This window comes from Balaenoptera borealis (genome assembly GCF_965194805.1).
Source record: "Balaenoptera borealis genome assembly, chromosome: 7".
Lineage (NCBI taxonomy): Eukaryota > Metazoa > Chordata > Mammalia > Artiodactyla > Balaenopteridae > Balaenoptera > Balaenoptera borealis.
The window spans coordinates 125359561-125376895 of record NC_138864.1 but is presented as its reverse complement, the minus strand read 5'-3'; the positions used below and the strand labels follow the sequence as shown (position 1 = coordinate 125376895).

The 17335-nt window shown below is 37.1% G+C and overlaps 1 protein-coding gene across 29 annotated transcripts in view; it reads left to right on the top strand.

The window, feature by feature from the left end:
• The window catches only part of KMT2C (lysine methyltransferase 2C), a 277595-nt gene that overhangs the window by 74934 nt on the left and 185326 nt on the right, over nt 1-17335 (top strand). For all 29 annotated transcript variants that reach the window (XR_014246661.1, XM_082398916.1, XM_082398915.1 and 26 more), the window contains one exon: nt 1898-1986. Coding sequence is in view for 28 of the 29 variants with exons in the window: in XM_082398916.1 (XP_082255042.1) it covers nt 1898-1986 (89 nt within the window). In the remaining variant the exon portion in view is untranslated. The remainder of the gene's footprint in view (nt 1-1897; nt 1987-17335) is intronic.

Here is a 17335-nt window from a genome sequence, read left to right as displayed (position 1 = left end):
ATTCTGAAAATAATTATTCTCTCCCTTTTTCTATGAACAATAAAATCAACCTTAGCCCTGATCACCCTTTCCCATCAAGTTTTTGTCATCTCTTATTTTTTCTGCCTACTTTCCCCCTTCCCCTCATGAATGATGCTGTTTTGTCTGCTTGACTTGGTGTGTTATATTGGCAAATTTCTAATATTATATTTGCATTCTGATTATATTTATTGGTATTTTTTTTCATCCATAGTTTTTTGGATATGCTAGAATTTTGGTTTGGTTATTTCCTTTTAATTTTTTTTGTGGGATGAGGATGACTTTTTGAGAGTGTGTAGTATTGCATTTATAAAACTATTTGGACTTTGATCGCTTTAACTTAAAAAAATTTTTATATCTCCTTTACTGGTTTTGATGAATTAATATCCTTTTAAAAATAAGATTTAGGGCTTCCCTGGTGGCACAGTGATTAAGAATCCACCTGCCAATGCAGGGGACACGGGTTCGAGCCCTGGTCCGGGAAGATCCCACATGCCGCGGAGCAACTAAGCCCGTGCGCCACAACTACTGAGCCTGTGCTCTAGAGCCCGCGAGCCACAACTACTGAAGCCCGCACGACTAGAGCCCGTGTTCCACAGCAAGAGAAGCCACCGCAGTGAGAAGCCCGTGCATCACAATGAAGAGTAGCCTCTGCTCACCACAACTAGAGAAAGCCTGCGTGCAGCAACGAAGACCCAACGCAGCCAAAAATAAATACATACATTAAAAAAAAAAAAAAGATTTAAATAGGTTTCCTGTTGTTTAAAACAGCCCTTTTTGCTTTACCTTTTCTTATTATTTTTCTCTATTCCTTATTGTTTTCAAGTCTAAGTATTTTTCAAATAAATACTGTGTTCGTTTGTACTTTTTCTTTTTAAGTAGTGAAATAATTTAAAGCTCTGAAATTATCTGAATACTGCTTTGTCAATTTCTAAGGTTTTTTTTTTATATGTAATGTCTTTTTTTTTTTAAATGTGTTTAAAAACTTTTTTTGACTCATTTCTATCCTTTATGAGACCTCAAAAACCTTAAAGGTCTTTTGTTTTTTTAATTGCATTGGGTAAGAGAATTGTACTTTACCATGATTCTTTTTTTTTTTTAAACATCTTTATTGAAGTATTGCTTTACAGTGTTGAACACTGCAATGTTGAACATTGCTTTACAATGTTGTGTTAGTTCCTGCTGTATAACAAAGTGAATCAGCTATATGTATACATATCTTCCCATATCCCCTCCCTCCCTATCCCACCCCTATAGGTGGTCACAAAGCACCGAGCTGATCTTACCATGATTCTTATGTTTATTTTACTTTACTGAAATGTTTATAAATTAAAATTCGTCACACTTGTAAGGCAAGTGTGATTAGATCATGCTTAATAGTTAGATTTTTTGTTTTTTGGGGGGTGGTTTGCAGGAGTGTGCCTCACTTTCTCCTTAAGGGGTAGGTGTCTTAAAAATGCAGACATCTGGACATCACTCCTCAATTTCATTAGATATAGAGGTGTAACCTGGTGTGTGAACTTTGAACCCACTAGATAGTTAAAAACCACTGCTGTAGACGGAGGGAGTGATCTCAAGTTCTGGTAAAAGAGGGGAAAACCTAGCCTGGAAAATACTTACAGAAGTTACGATGTTACAGAGTTACAGAGTTATGATGACACAAACATATTAATATGGGCCTCTGTCCCCACATTTAGGTATAAGGGCTGAATATGTGGGAAAAATGACTGTAAAGTGTGATATTTACTATTTGATATGGTAAAGTGAAGGAAAAATTGCCTAAATTATTTTGTGTACCTTCAACTTGTGCTTTATTTTGAGTATAATTCTAAGCTTTAATGTGTAACATTTAATTATATGTTTATTTCTTTGTCCATAGGCCTCGAAGTAGAGGAAAAAGTACAGTGGAAGATGAGGACAGCATGGATGGGCTGGAGACAACAGAAACAGAAAATACTGTGGAAACAGGTTTCAAAACTTAATTAAAAAATTTAAGAATTTACAGAATAATTTGTACAGTTAGCAGTCGTCTGTACACCGAGTTCTAAAACTTCCATGTGCTAGAGTAGTTTAATAAGTAATGACAAAGTGAAAAAACTGAGTTTTCTCCCTTTTTTTCCCCTAAAGCTCTGATTTAGTAGAAATCGTTTAATCTCTGTAGAGAAATATTTTATTAAAGCAGAATTAAAACTGGAATAAACAGTAATTCCGGGCCATTCGTATGATATCTCACGAGATTTCTGGCTTATGAACCATCTGGTGTTTGTTTATTGTGTTAGCATATATGTGAGGAAAAAATATGTTCCATTAGCAAATAATACTGTGAAATGCTGGGTGAGACCAGAGCAAATACTTCCTAGTCTACTGGACTTTTAGGTGCCTTAAATAAGCTAATGTGTGTTTTGCATCTGCAAAAGGAAAATAGAATAGGTTGCCCAAAGTAGTTTCCAAAATTTATACCAACTTAGTGATTTAATGAGCTGTCAACGGGACTAGGTTTCATATTGTATTCACAGGATATCTATGCGAGATGGTCTGTCATTGTCAGTATTTTTACAGTTGTTGTTTAGACATAGTTGATAGGCTTTTTCTCTGATGTTGAATGTCACCACCTTGATGCTTACAGAATGTCATACAGTTTTTAGAGAAAATTAGAAATTGCTGTATCTTTTATAATATAATTTTCCATGGAATACTTTTGGTTGTCAAATGTGTTGCTATTATATGCCTGTAATTCTTGGAAAAGCCTTCAGAAGTTCTGCAGTTCTCATTCCTTTTTCCCATAGAGTCTAGTTAAGTAGAGTGACAGGAGAGAAGCTTGGAAGTTCAGAATTGTACATTTTACCCTTTGGTGTACATTCATTACCACATTATTTATTTATTTTTATAAATTTATTTATTTTATTTATGTTTTTTTTTGGCTGCGTTGGGTGTTTGCTGCTGCGTGCAGGCTTTCTCTAGTTTCGGCAAGCAGGGGCTACTGTTCATTGCGGTGCGTGGGCTTCTCATCGCAGTGGCTTCTCTTGTTGCCGAGCCTGGGCTCTAGGTGTGTGGGCTTCAGTAGTTGTGGCGTGCAGGCTTCAGTAGTTGTGGCTTGTGGATTCTAGAGCACAGGCTCAGTCGTTGTGGCGCACGGGCTTAGTTGCTCCGCCGCATGTGGGATCTTCCCGGACCAGGGCTCGAACCTGGGTCCCCTGCACTGGCAGGCAGATTCTTAACCACTGTGCCACCAGGGAAGCCCCTCATTACCACATTACTTTAAACTTGGATTTATATAAGTTATCCACTAGTTATTTTTCATAGATTTTCCCCTTAATTTAAATTTTTTCTGTACTTTGTACCGTTAGTTTCTTGTGAAAAGTTTTTTGTAATTTTAAGTGACATTTGCGGTGTAACGATTACTTGCAAGTCCCTTTAAGCCAGTGCTCTAAGACTGTCCACAGGTCCTGTTTTGTTGCACTTACCAGAAGTCTCCCTGAGTACTCTGTCTTATTCTCTGAAGATTTAGCACGTCCCTTTCCATTTTCCTCTCCTTCTCCCATTGTCAATTTTAATAATCTACTCAACACCCAGACCTCGTAGCTCCTTGACTTCCTCAGAATCCTCTTCTCCAGCCCACCTCAGTCACTCATTCTTATTGCCAAACTTTAGCCTTTATCACTGTATCACTTACTAGGACACTTGCTGTTTCACTTCCAAAATCTGTTTCAACTGTCCTTACTATACCTCTTCTTTTACTAGCTCACTTTTTCCTAATATCCACACCACAGTAATTCTTCAGACACACTGAATTCTCCAACTCAGTGATCTTACTGATGGGGTTTGTCAGCCTCCTTTTCTAGTTCAGATTCTGTGATCCATTATTGTAGTCGTTCTGTTATGCACCCTAAACTCTTTTGCCATCCTCCCACTATTTTGCTTTCATAACAAAACTCAGACTCTGCATTTTGGCAGCGAGAATGGCTGGAGAAAACCATAAACTTGCTGACTGGTGGCATTTTAAACGTACGACCTCACATCTCAAGTGGGTCGTGATTGCTATCCTCCACTCATTCTAGTCTACTTAGAATTCCCTCTCCCGTTATCAGGGACAATTCTTTCACCACCTTTTCTTCTCCCTTCAAACTTCTAACAACTCATTTTTCATTTTTCAGTTGATGATCTTGATTATTTCAATGAAAAAATCAATAGAAGCAAGCAGGAAAGGAATTCCACATTCATCCGCAATCAAATCTTCTTTCTTGCTTGCATGTCTGTCCATCTATTTTATTATACCTTCCTAACTTAAAGTGGGATGAAAAGTCTCTGGGGTCATCTACAGCCAACTCTTCTACCTGTGTCCCGGATACTGTCCCATTTGCGCCTTCAGTTTTCCTTGGTTTCTGGTATCAAGAATTTCCTCTCTCAGTGAATCATTTCCATTAGTATTAGCATTTGTTGCAGTATCACCCTTCTTAAACGTAAGTAACTTCTCGTGGTCAGCTACCCCTTTTAGCTACTATATTGCATCTTTGCTCATCTTTATAGCAAAAGCGCTTGAAAGAATTGTCTATACTTATGGTTATTACTTATTTTTGACCATTTTTTCATGAACCTACTCCAGTCAGGCTTTCTTCCTCCCGCTCTCCCAGAACTGGTTTTGATTTCATATTGCCAAAACCACTGTTGAGTCTTTGTCCTCCTTAGGTATTCAGTGTCATTTTCACACAGGTAACCACTTTCAGGAGGAAAACTTGTTTTTTTAATTTGGCTTTCAGGACACCACATTCTCTTGCTTTTTCTTATCTCACTGATCTCTTTTGCTCATCTCACAGATTAGGTGGTCTCATTTAGTTCAGTTGCTTTAAATATTATCTATGTGCTGGTAACTCTAAAAATTATATTACCAGCTCTTTTCTTGCTTTGAACACAACCAGTATCTTCAGCTTACTTCTTAACATCTCCTCTTAGATTCTTAAGAGGGTCTCAAACTTAATGTGTTTTCTGTGGAACTGTTTACTGTTGTCCCGAAACCTTCTATTCGTCCAGTGTTCCCACCTCAGTAAATGACGTCGTGTATTGTTCAGGCTTGAAATACGGAGCCTGTTGGAAAATGCTTTGGGCTTTACCTTGATAATCCTGCCTGATTTCAGTCACCTCTCATCTCCTCCTCTGCTGTCACTGCAGAACTAGTCACCACCACTGCTTGTGTGGACTGCTGCAGGAGCTTCCCAACTGGTCTTGCTGCTTTTACTCTCACTCCATTCTAGTTTTGTTCTTCATGTAGTAGTAGAGTGAGCTTTTAATTAAAACCCAAAGTAAGAGTCTTTTATTTCCCTTCTGTAAACTATTCAAGGCCTCCAGGGATACTTAAAATAAAGCCTAAAGTCCATGTATGATCTTCAAGCTCTACTGACCTTGGCTACCTGTCCAGCCACATCTCCTGTCTTCCCTTTGCTCTCTGGGCTCCAGCCATATTCCTTTTTCAGGCACTTGAACTTTTTGTCTTCTTTGCTTGGAACGCCTTTCTCCCAGATACTCATGGAACTTTTTGCCGTACGTCAGTCAAATTTCTACCCAGTGCTGTCTTGTTGGAGAGGCCTTTCCTGACCAACCTGTTGAAAAGCAGCACTTGTCGTGCTGTATCCTCTTCTCCTGCTTTACTTTTCCTCCTAGTATTTAACAGATATGACATTATATTACATATTTGTTTGTGTGCCTTTCACACTAAAACATAAACTTCATGAGGTCAGGGATTTGTCTTGTTCATTGATTTATTCCCAGTGCCCAGAATACTTCCAGGCATATGATAGGCATTGATGCTATATATATATATATATATATATATATATATATATAAAAATATACATATTTATCTTGTCCTTCCGTATGAAAGTTAAATAAAGCCAATTGTGTTAGTCTTTGCTCTGTCTTTGTGCTTGGAAAGACCTTTGTCCAGTTCCTTTAGTGAACACATAGGGCAAGGAGAATAGTAAAGAAAAGGATAAAGAACAATTGTTAAAATTACCAACCTGCAAGCAAAGAGAAGAAAGAGTTTCCTAAATTTCTAATCTGTTTAAAAGCACATTCCAGTTGACTGCAAGACTTTGACATCTCTGCACGTCTCCAGGCCCAGGATTTATTGGAAGGTCTCTTACTCTGTGAATTGTGTGCCTTGACACATTTCTTTAATGATCTGTAGTAATTTAAGAGTATTTATTAAAATGAGTACTCTTTTAAGGTGTGTGTGGGGGGTGAGGGTAAGTGATGGGAATGAGTATCCTGCAAGTGGTCATTGGGAAAGTAGCAAGAATTCTCACAAGATTTTATGGTAAGAAAAATCCTCCCTTTTGGAGGTGGTGCGACCGTTGCCAGTTCTGTGTCCATTTTTCTTTATGGATAACATCAACTTGAATGAAGTGCTAGTTACTTGAGGAGAGAAATTCCACTTTTCTTTGAGAGTCATTATATAATCAGGGCTTTGCAAACTTGTTTTAGTTAATTGTAATTAGTTAATTATGATTTAGCTAATTATAATTAAACCTTTTTTTTAAAAAATTGCTGAAGTTGTCATTGTGTGGCTAGTTGGGGCCCCTTTTTGGCTGGCTTCTTAATCCTTTTTAATATCTCAGAATGTTTCAAAGCTATTGCTCGTTGGCAAGAATGTTTTTCAGGCCCATCTTTAATACTCTCTGCCTCAGGATATGAAATCGCCTACTCTGTAAGACTACTAGTTCTTTTTAGTGGAGAATAGTATGAGAGATAAAAGTCTAGGCTGTTAGGGATGCATATCCTATTTTTTCTGTTGAGCATTAGTTATGTTAGTCCATTCTAGTGATATACTAGTAATTACATAGATGTGAGGCTGTATATACATGCTCATAAATATCAGTTCACATTCATACTTTCAGTTTACCACTAGCATAATTTTTTAAATAGACTTTAGTTTTTAGAACAGTTACAGGTTCACAGCAAAATTGAGTGGAAGGCACAGATATTCCCCATTTACCTCCTGCCCCTACACACGCATAGCCTCCCGTTTATCAGCACTCCCACCAGCATTGGTGCATCTGTTATGATTGATGAAACTACAGTGACACAGTATTTTCACCTTAAGTCCATAGTTTACATTAGGATTCACCCTTGGTGGTGTGCATTCTGTAGGTTTGGGAAGAATGTATAATGACATGTATCGATCAATATAGTATCATACAGATAATTTCACTGCCCTGAAAATCCTCTGTGCTCTGCCTGTTCATCCTTTCCTCCCCTCTAAGCCCTGGCAACCATTGTTCTTTTTTCTGTCTCCATAGTTTTGTCTTTTCCAAAATGTAATATAATTGGAATCATACCATATGTAGCCTTTTCAGATTGGCTCCTTTCACTTAGTAATGTACATTTAAGGTTCTTTTCATGGCTTGAAAACTCATTTCTTTTTATTGCTGAAAAATATTCTGTTGTGTGTATGTACAGCAGTTTATCTGTTCACCTACTAAAGGACACCTTGGTTGCTTTTAGGTTTTCGCAATGATGAATAAAGCTGCTGTAAACATTTGTGTGCAGAGTTTTGTGTGGACATAAGTTTTCAGCTCCTTTGGGTAAATACCAAGGAGCATGATTGCTGGGTCATATGGTGAGAGTATGTTTAGTTTTGTGAGAAACTGCCAAACCATTTTCCAAAGTAGATGCACCATTTTGCATTCCCACCAGCAGTGAATGAGAGTTCCCGTTGCTTCACAGCCTCACCAGCATTTGGAGTTGTCAGTGTTCTGGATTTTGGCCATTCTTATAGGTGTTTAATAGTATCTCATTGTTTTACTTTACACTTCCCTGATAACATATGATGAGGGGTATCTTTTAATATTCTTATTTTCCATCTGTGTATCTTCTTCCACTACTCTGTCTGTTAAATTCTTTGACTCATTTTTTAATCAGGTTGTTCATTTTCTTATTTTTGAGTTTTAAGAGTTCTTCATATAATCTGGATAAGAGTCCTTTATCAGATACGTCTTTTGCAAATATTTTCTCCTAGTCTGTGGCTTGTCTTTATGTATCTCTTGGCAATGTTTTCTGCAGAGCAGAAATTTTAAATTTTAATGAAGTCTATCTAGTGTATCAATTATTTCTCTCATGTATCATGCTTTTGGTGTTGTATCTAAAAAGTCATTGCCAAACCCAAGGTCATCTAGATTTTCTCCTATTTTACCTTCTAGGAGTTTTATAGTTTTACATTTCACATTCTGTGATCCATTTTGAGTTAATTTTTGTGAAGGGTGTAAGGTTTGTGTCTAGATTCTTTTTTTGTGTGTGCTTGGATGTCCATTTGTTCCAGCACCATCTGTTGACAAGGCTGTCTTTTCTCCATTGTATTGCCTTTGCTCCTCTCTCAAAGATCAGTTAACTGTATTTATGTGGGTCTATTTCTGGGCTCTCTATTCTTTTCTTATTTTTGATTACTGTAGAAGTAATCTTGAGATCAGATAGTATCAGTTCTCCAAATTTGCTCTTCTCCTTCAATATCATGTTGTCTCTTCTGGGTCTTTTGCTTCTCCATATACATTTTAAATATATACATTTTTATTATTATTTTTTAATCAATTAATTAACTTATTTATTTTTGGCTGTGTTGGGTCTTCGTTGCTGTGTGCAGGCTTTCTCTAGTTGTGGCAAGCGGGGGCTACTCTGTTGCAGTGCGAGAGCTTCTCATTGTGGTGGCTTCGCTTGTTGTGGAGCATGGGCTCTAGGCACACTGGCTTCAGTAGTTGTGGCGCGTGGGCTCAGTAGTTGTGACGCGCGGGCTCTAGAGTGCAGGCTCAGTAGTTGTGGCGTATGGGCTTAGTTGCTCCGCGGCATGTGGGATCTTCCCGGACCAGGACTCGAACCCATGTCCCCTGCATTGTCAGGCAGATTCCTAACCACTGTGCCACCAGGGAAGTCCCCATATATATTTTAGAATCAGTTTGTTGATATCCACGAAATAACTTGATAGATTTTGATTAGGATTGCATTGACTATAGATCAAATTGGGAAGAACTGACATCTTGGTAATATTGACTCTTCCAGTTCATGAATGCAGAATAACTCTGTTTAGTTCTTCTTTGATTCTTTTCATCAGTTTTGTAGTTTTTGTCATGTAGATCTTGTACATATTTTGTTAGATTTATACCTAAGTATTTTTGGGAGGAAGTGCTAATATGAATTTTTTTAAAAAAAATTTAAATTTCACTTGTTCATCGCTGGTGTATAGGAAAGTGATTTACTTTTGTATATTAACCTTACATCCTGAGACCTTGCTATATAGACAAGGAGTTTTTTTGTTGATTCTGTCAGATTTTCTATGTAGACAGTCATGATGTCTTTGACTTTGAAGTTTTTTGTTTCTTCCTTTTAAATCAGCAGTAGCTGGAACTTCCAGATGATGTTCAAAAGGAGTTGTGAGAGGGGGATATCCTTACCTTGTTCCTGATCTTAGTGGGAAAGCTTTTAGTCTCTCAACATTAAATATGATGTTGGCTGTAGGTTTTTTTTTTTTTTTTTTTTTAATTTTTATTTTTGGCTGCATTGGGTCTTTGTTGCTGTGCGTGGGCTTTCTCTGGTTGCGGCCAGTGGGGGCTACTCTTCGTTGCGGTGCGCGGGCTTCTCATTGCAGCGGCTTCTCTTGTTGTGGAGCATGGGCTCTAGGCACACGGGCTTCAGTAGTTGTGGCATGTGAGCTCTAGAGCGCAGGCTCAGTAGTTGTGGCGCATGGGCTTAGTTGCTTGGAGGCATGTGGGATCGTCCCGGGCCAGGGCTCAAACCCATGTCCTCTGCATTGGCAGGCAGATTCTTAACCACTGCGCCACCAGGAAAGCCCCTGGCTGTAGGTTTTTTGTTAGCAATTCTTTATTAAGTCGAGCAAGTTCCCCTCTATACTTAGTTTACTGAAAGTTGTTGCTGTTGCTGTTGTTTAAAATCATGAATGGGTGTTTGATTTTTGTCAGATGATTTTTCTTCATCTATTAATATGATCATGTGATTTTTCTTTTTTAGCCTATTGATATGATGAATTACATTAATTGATTCTCTAATGTTGAACCAGCCTTGCATACCTGGGTTAAATCCCACTTGGTTGTGTTGTGTAATTCTTTATATACATTTTCAGATTCAATTTACTAATATTTTGTTGAGAATTTTTTGCTATGTTCACGAGAGATACTGATCTGTAGGTTTTTGGGGTTTTCTTTCGTTGCAATGTCCTTGTCTATTTTTGGTATTACAGTAGTACTGGCCTCATAGAATGAGTTGGGAAGTATTCTGTCTGCTGCTGTCTTTCAGAAGAGATTGTAGAGAATTGGTATAATATCCTCCTTAACTGTTCGGTGTAATTTACCAGTGAACCCATTTGGGCCTGGTGCTTTCTGTTTTGGAAGCTTATTAGTTATTAATTAAGTTTCTTTAATAGATACAGCCCTTTTCAGATTGTTTCTTCTAGTCGTGAGTGTTGGCAAATTATGTCTTTCAAGGAGTTGGCCCATTTCATCTAGGTTTTCAGATTTGTGGGCATAGAGTTGTTTGTAGTATTCCTTTATTATCCTTTTAATGTCAATGGGACCTATAGTGATGGCCCCTCTTTAATTTCTGATGTTAGTAATTTGTGTGTGTCCTCTCTCTCTTTTTCTTAGTTAACCTGGCTAGAGGCTTATCAATTTTACTGATCTTTTTAAAGAAGCAACTTTTGGTTTCATTGATTCTTCTCTATTGATTTCCTGTTTTCAGTTTCATTAATTTCTGCTCTAATTTTTAGCTTTTTAAAAATCACTTTCTGCTTACTATGGATTTAATTTGCTGTTCTTTTTCTAGTTTCTTAAAGTGGAAGCTTAGTTTATAGAGTTTAGATTCTTCTTTTCTTTTTTTAAAAACAATTATTTATTTATTTTTTATTTATTTATTTTTGGCTGCATTGGGTCTTCGTTGCTGTGCACGGGCTTTCTCTAGTTGTGGCGAGCGGGGGTTACTCTTCGTTGCAGTGCGTGGGCTTCTCATTGCAGTGGCTTCTCTTGTTGTGGAGCATGGGCTCTAGGCACGTGGGCTTCAGTAGTTGTGGCACACAGGCTCAGTAGTTGTGGCTCACAGGCTCTAGAGCACAGGCTCAGTAGTTGTGGCACACAGGCTTAGTTGCTCCACGGCATGTGGGATCTTCCAGGACCAGGGCCCGAACCCGTGTCCCCTGCATTGGCAGGCGGATTCTTAACCACTGCACCACGAGGGAAGCCCCCTTTGTTTCTTATATATGCATTCAATGCTGTGAATTTCCCTTATTCCCATTGTGGTCTGAGAGCAGACATTGTATGATTTTTATTATTTTAAATTTGTTTCAAGGCACAGAAACAAATGTACTTGGTCTGTTGGTAAATGTTCCATCTGATCTGGAGAAGAATGTGTATTCTGCTATTGTTGGATGAAGTAGTCTAAAGATGTCCATTATATCCAGTTGATTGATGGTGGTGTTGAGTTCAACTATGTCGTTACAGATTTTCTGTCTGCTGGATCTATTTTTGATAGGTGGCTATTAACGTCCCCATATATAATAGTGGATTCATATATTCGTCCTTGTAGTTCTATCAGTTTTTGCCTCATGTATTTTGACACTCTGTTGTTAGGTGCATATGTATGTGTTAAGGATTTTTATGTGTTGTTGGAGAATTGACCCTTTTATTATTATGTAGTGTTCCTCTTTATCCCTGATAACTTTACTTGTTATGAAGTCTGCTGTGTCTGAAAGCTTCTCCTGCTTTTTTTTTTATCTGAACAAATTTTCAGTATTCAAGTATTACAGTATTATTAACTGTAGTCATCATGCTGGTACATTAGATCTCCAGACATATTCATTCTGTAAAACTGCAACTTTGTACCCTTTGACCAACAGCTCATTTTCCCCACCCCCTGGTAACTACTGTTCTTCTCTCTGGCCAACTTTACATTTTTTATTAGAATTTTTACTTAGTTTGTTAGTTTTTCTAGGCTATAGACTTTTCAAAGTCCCACCGGAGGGAACTTTCCCCAGATTGTCCCTGGTACATCAGTTCCATTCTTAAGAGTTGAGAGTCGGTGAGCATTTGCTTGAATCCTTCCTTCCATATTTTAATTAATACAAGGTTAAATGACACTTTCAGACTGTATCGTTAACAGTTTTATCCAGCACTCTTAGTTCATACTAGACTTCAGTCTTGCCCAGGGTACCTCATTTCTCACAAAGGAAGAACATAATCAAACTGGGTGCATGCTTGTGTCTTGGCTTTCACTCTGTATAGACCGGTCTCTCAATTATCCAGGTCTTCTTTAAAGAATTACCTCAACTCTTCGCTTTGTGAATACCCACCCCAACTCCCTTTTCAGAAGTTCTGCCTTGATCATTAGACTTCACTAAGCCTATTTCTCTAGAGTTTTTGCATAGCCCGAAGTGTCTGTACCTTAATTCTATGTGGAGACATTTTTAATTGATACTGTGTTTTACCTTAAAGTCTAGACATGATATTTAATCATTCTTTATTTCTGAATGAGTTTAGCAGATCTGGAGGCAAAACTTCTCACTAAAAGCCCTAAGAAGGGGAGCTATTATAAATGATACATTAAGAAAAAAAAACAAAAAAAAACTGGCTTCCAATTGTACATAACTAATATATAAAAATATGATTTATATCAATATTTGTATGTTTGCTTAAACTTATTTGTATCATATCAGTTGTAGAAACTTTTGTGTATGTCATTTCCAACTTATGGAATAAATGTTTAATTAGTTTTTATTAATTACTTAAACCAAAAAAAAAGGTGTTTAAGGCTGGATTTTGTTTTAACATGATTTCTAGTGTTTTCCCTAGGTTTCGATATTATTTTTATTATCCGTATTTTCTACATGGTTTTTAATTGTAGTTTTGGTCTCCTCTTTGACTTCTGAGCTGTTTAAGAGAGTTTTAAAAGTTTCCAATTGTTTGTGTGGATTTTATCCTTGAATTTTGTTATTCATTTCTAATTCTATTATATTTTGTTGGTTTTGTATACTTTCTACATTTTGGAATTTGAGGTTTTTTGACGTATTCATTGGCTTTGGAAAATTCTCAGCTATTATATATTCAACTATTGCTTTTGTACCATTCTTTGTTTCTTCTAATTAAATGTTCATTAGACTGTTTCACTGTGTTTGTTATCATTTACCCTCTCTTTTAAATTTTTTTAATACTTTTGTCCCTCTGTCCTTTGTTCTAAATAGATCATTCTAGATAGATCTTACAGTTTTCTTATCCCCTTCTAACCGTCTAATCTCTTGTTAAACATAACAATTGAGTCCATTTATTATGCTTTAAAAGTTCTTTATTATTCTTTTTCAAGTTTGCAACTTTTTGTAGTTTTTAGTTCCCTCCTGAAAATTTTAATGCTCGGATTTTATTACCTTTAACATGGTAAATACAGTTGGTTTAAAATTTTTGTTTGATTATTGCAATATCTGGAGTCGTTTTGTTTCAGTTGTTTCTGCTCATTCTTGCTCATGTCATCTTGTCTCCTCATGTAACTGATTATCTATGCTTGTGTGCTGGACAATATAGTTGACAGTTTATTTGTAGAAATAGATTGATGATTTTTTCCCCCTCAAAGATGGTTTTTCTTTGATTTTTTTTTTTTTTTCCTGGTACCTAGGGGCACTAGTATTTTAGGAACATCTCAGTTCAGTATCATGTCTCTCTTTTCTGTTCCAAGCATGTAACTCAAAGCTGTGCAGCAGTCCTTGCAGAGATTGATTTCTGGTTCACTTTTCCTGTTGATGTCCCCAACTTTGGGGTTCCTGCCATCTTGAGTTCCCATTCCCTGGATGGTTGTAGACTTCTAGGACTATCAATGAGTCTGTTGAAACTCACAGTGCGTGCTCTTGGTTGCCTTTTCCTGAGCAGCTGATACCCCCATGGGAAATGCAGCCCTGAATACCAGGCTCACCTTCCTCTAGTAATTCTTTACTACCTTGTTAGTTTTTTGATGCTTTTAAGACATTTTTACTTTCAAAAATATTTTACTCAGTTTTCTTGTCTTCAGTGGGAGGGTTGTTTCAAATTACATAGTCTGCTGTTAGTGAAGTAGATGTTCTCTGGAGTTTTCTCTGCATTCTTTTTTTTTTTGAATTTTATTTTATTTTTTTATACAGCAGATTCTTATTAGTTATCCATTTTATACATGTTAGTGTATACATGTCAATCCCAATCTCCAATTCATCCCGCTGGCGCCGCCCCCCACTTTCCCCCCTTGTGTCCATAGGTTTGTTCTCTATATCTGTGTCTCAGTTTCCTCCCTGTGAACGGGTTCATCTTTACCATTTTTCTAGGTTCGACATATATGCGTTAACATACGATATTTGCTTTTCTCTTTCTGACTCACTTCACTCTGTATGACAGTCTCTAGATCCATCCATGTCTCTACAAATGACCCAATTTCGTTCCTTTTTATGGCTGAGTAATATTCCATTGTATATATGTACCACATTTTCTTTATCCATTTGTCTGTTGATGGGCATTTAGGTTGCTTCCATGACCTGGCTATTGTAAATAGTGCTGCAATGAACATTGGGGTGCACGTGTCTTTTTGAATTATGGTTTTCTCTGGGTATATGCCCAGTAGTGGGATTGCTGGGTCATATGGTAGTTCTATTTTTAGTGTTTTAAGGAAACTCCATACTGTTCTCCATAGTGGCTGTATCAGTTTACATTCCCACCAACAGTGCAAGAGGGTTCCCTTTTCTCCACACCCTCTCCAGCATTTGTAGTTTGTAGATTTTCTGATGATGGCCATTCTAACTGGTATGAGGTGATACCTCATTGTAGTTTTGATTTGCATTTCTCTAATAATTAGTGATGCTGAGCAACTTTTCATGTGCTTCTTGGCCATCTGTATGTCTTCTTTGGAGAAATGTCTATTTAGGTCTTCTGCCCATTTTTGGATTGGGTTGTTTGTTTTTTTAATATTGAGCTGCATGAGCTGTTTATATATTTTGGAGATTAATCCTTTGTCCATTGATTCGTTTGCAAATATTTTCTCCCATTCTGAGGGTTGTCTTTTAGTCTTGTTTGTAGTTTCCTTTGCTTTGCAAAAGCTTTTAAGTTTCAGTAGGTCCCATTGGTTTATTTTTGTTTTTATTTCCATTAGTCTAGGAGGTGGATCAAAAAAGATCTTGCTGTGATTTATGTCAAAGAGTGTTCTTTCTATGTTTTCCTCTAAGAGTTTTATAGTGTCCGGTCTTACATTTAGGTCTTTAATCCATTTTGAGTTTATTTTTGTGTGTGGTGTTAGGGAGTGTTCTAATTTCATTCCTTTACATGCAGCTGTCCAGTTTTCCCAGCACCACTTATTGAAGAGACTGTCTTTTTTCATTGTATATCCTTGCCTCCTTTGTCATAGATTAGTTGACCATAGGTGCGTGGGTTTATTTCTGGGCTTTCTATCCTGTTCCATTGATCTATATCACTGTTTTTGTGCCAGTATCATATTGTCTTGATTACTGTAGCTTTGTAGTATAGTCTGAAGTCAAGGAGTCTGAGTCCTCCAGCTCCGTTTTTTCCCCTCAAGACTGCTTTGGCTATTTGGGGTCTTTTGTGTCTACACACAGATTTTAAGATTTTTTTGTTCTAGTTCTGTAAAAAATGCCATTGGTAATTTGATAGGGATTGCACTGAATCTGTAGATTGCTTTGGGTAGTATAGTCATTTTCACAATATTGATTCTTCCAATCCAAGAACACGGTATATCTCTCCGTCTGTTGGTGTCATCTTTAATTTCTTTCATCAGTGTCTTATAGTTTTCTGCATATAGGTCTTTTGTCTCCCTCAGTAGGTTTATTCCTAGGTGTTTTATTCTTTTTATTGCAGTGGTAAATGGGAGTGTTTCCTTAATTTCTCTTTCAGATTTTTCATCATTAGTGTATAGGAATGCAAGAGATTTCTGTGCATTAATTTTGTATCCTCCAACTTTACCAAATTCATTGATTAGCTCTAGTAGTTTTCTGGTGGCATTTTTAGGATTCTCTATGTATAGTATCATGTCATCCGCAAACAGTGGCAGTTCTACTTCTTCTTTTCCAATTTGGATTCCTTTTATTTCTTTTTTTTCTCTGATTGCCGTGGCTAGGACTTCCAGAACTATGTTGAATAATAGTGGTGAGAGTGGACATCCTTGTCTCGTTCCTGATCTTAGAGGAAATGCTTTCAGTTTTTCACCATTAAGAATGATGTTTGCTGTGGGTTTGTCTTATATGGCCTTGATTATGTTGAGGTAGGTTCCCTCTATGCCCACTTTCTGGAGAGTTTTTATCATAAATGGGTGTTGAATTTTGTCAAAAGCTTTTTCTGCATCTATTGAGATGATCATACGGTTTTTATTCTTCAATTTGTTAATATGGTGTATCACATTGATTGATTTGCGTATATTGAAGAATCCTTGCATCCCTGGGATAAATCCCACTTGATCATGGTGTATGATCCTTTTAATGTGTTGTTGGATTCTGTTTGCTAGTGTTTTGTTGAGGATTTTTGCATCTATATTCATCAGTGATATTGGTGTGTAATTTTCTTTTTTTGTAGTATCTTTGTTTGGTTTTGGTATCAGGGTAACGGTGGCCTCATAGAATGAGTTTGGGAGTGTTCCTTCCTCTGCAATTTTTTGGAAGAGTTTGAGAAGGATGGGTGTTAGCACTTCTCTAAATGTTTGATAGAATTCACCTGTGAAGCTGTCTGGTCCTGGACTTTTGTTTGTTGGAAGATTTTTAATCACAGTTTCAATTTCATTACTTGTGATAGGTCTGTTCATATTTTCTGTTTCTTCCTGGTTCAGTCTTGGAAGGTTGTACCTTTCTAAGAATTTGTCCATTTCTTCCAGGTTGTCCATTTTATTGGCATAGAGTTGCTTGTAGTAGTCTCTTAAGATGTTTTGTATTTCTGTGGTTTCTGTTGTAACTTCTCCTTTTTCATTTCTAATTTTATTGACTTGAGCCCTCTCCCTCTTTTTCTTGATGAGTCTGGCTAATGGTTTATCAATTTTATCTTCTCAAAGAAACAGCTTTTAGTTTTATTGATCTTTGCTATTGTTTTCTTTGTTTCTATTTCATTTATTTCTGCTCTGATCTTTATGATTTCTTTCCTTCTAATAACTTTGGGTTTTGTTCTTCTTTCTCTAGTTCCTTGAGGTGTAAGGTTAGATTGTTTATTTGAGATTTTTCTTGTTTCTTGAGGTAGGCTTGTACTGCTGTAAACTTCCCTCTTAGAATTGCTTTTTGCTGCATCCCATAGGTTTTGGATCGTCGTGTTTTCATTGTCATTTGTCTCTA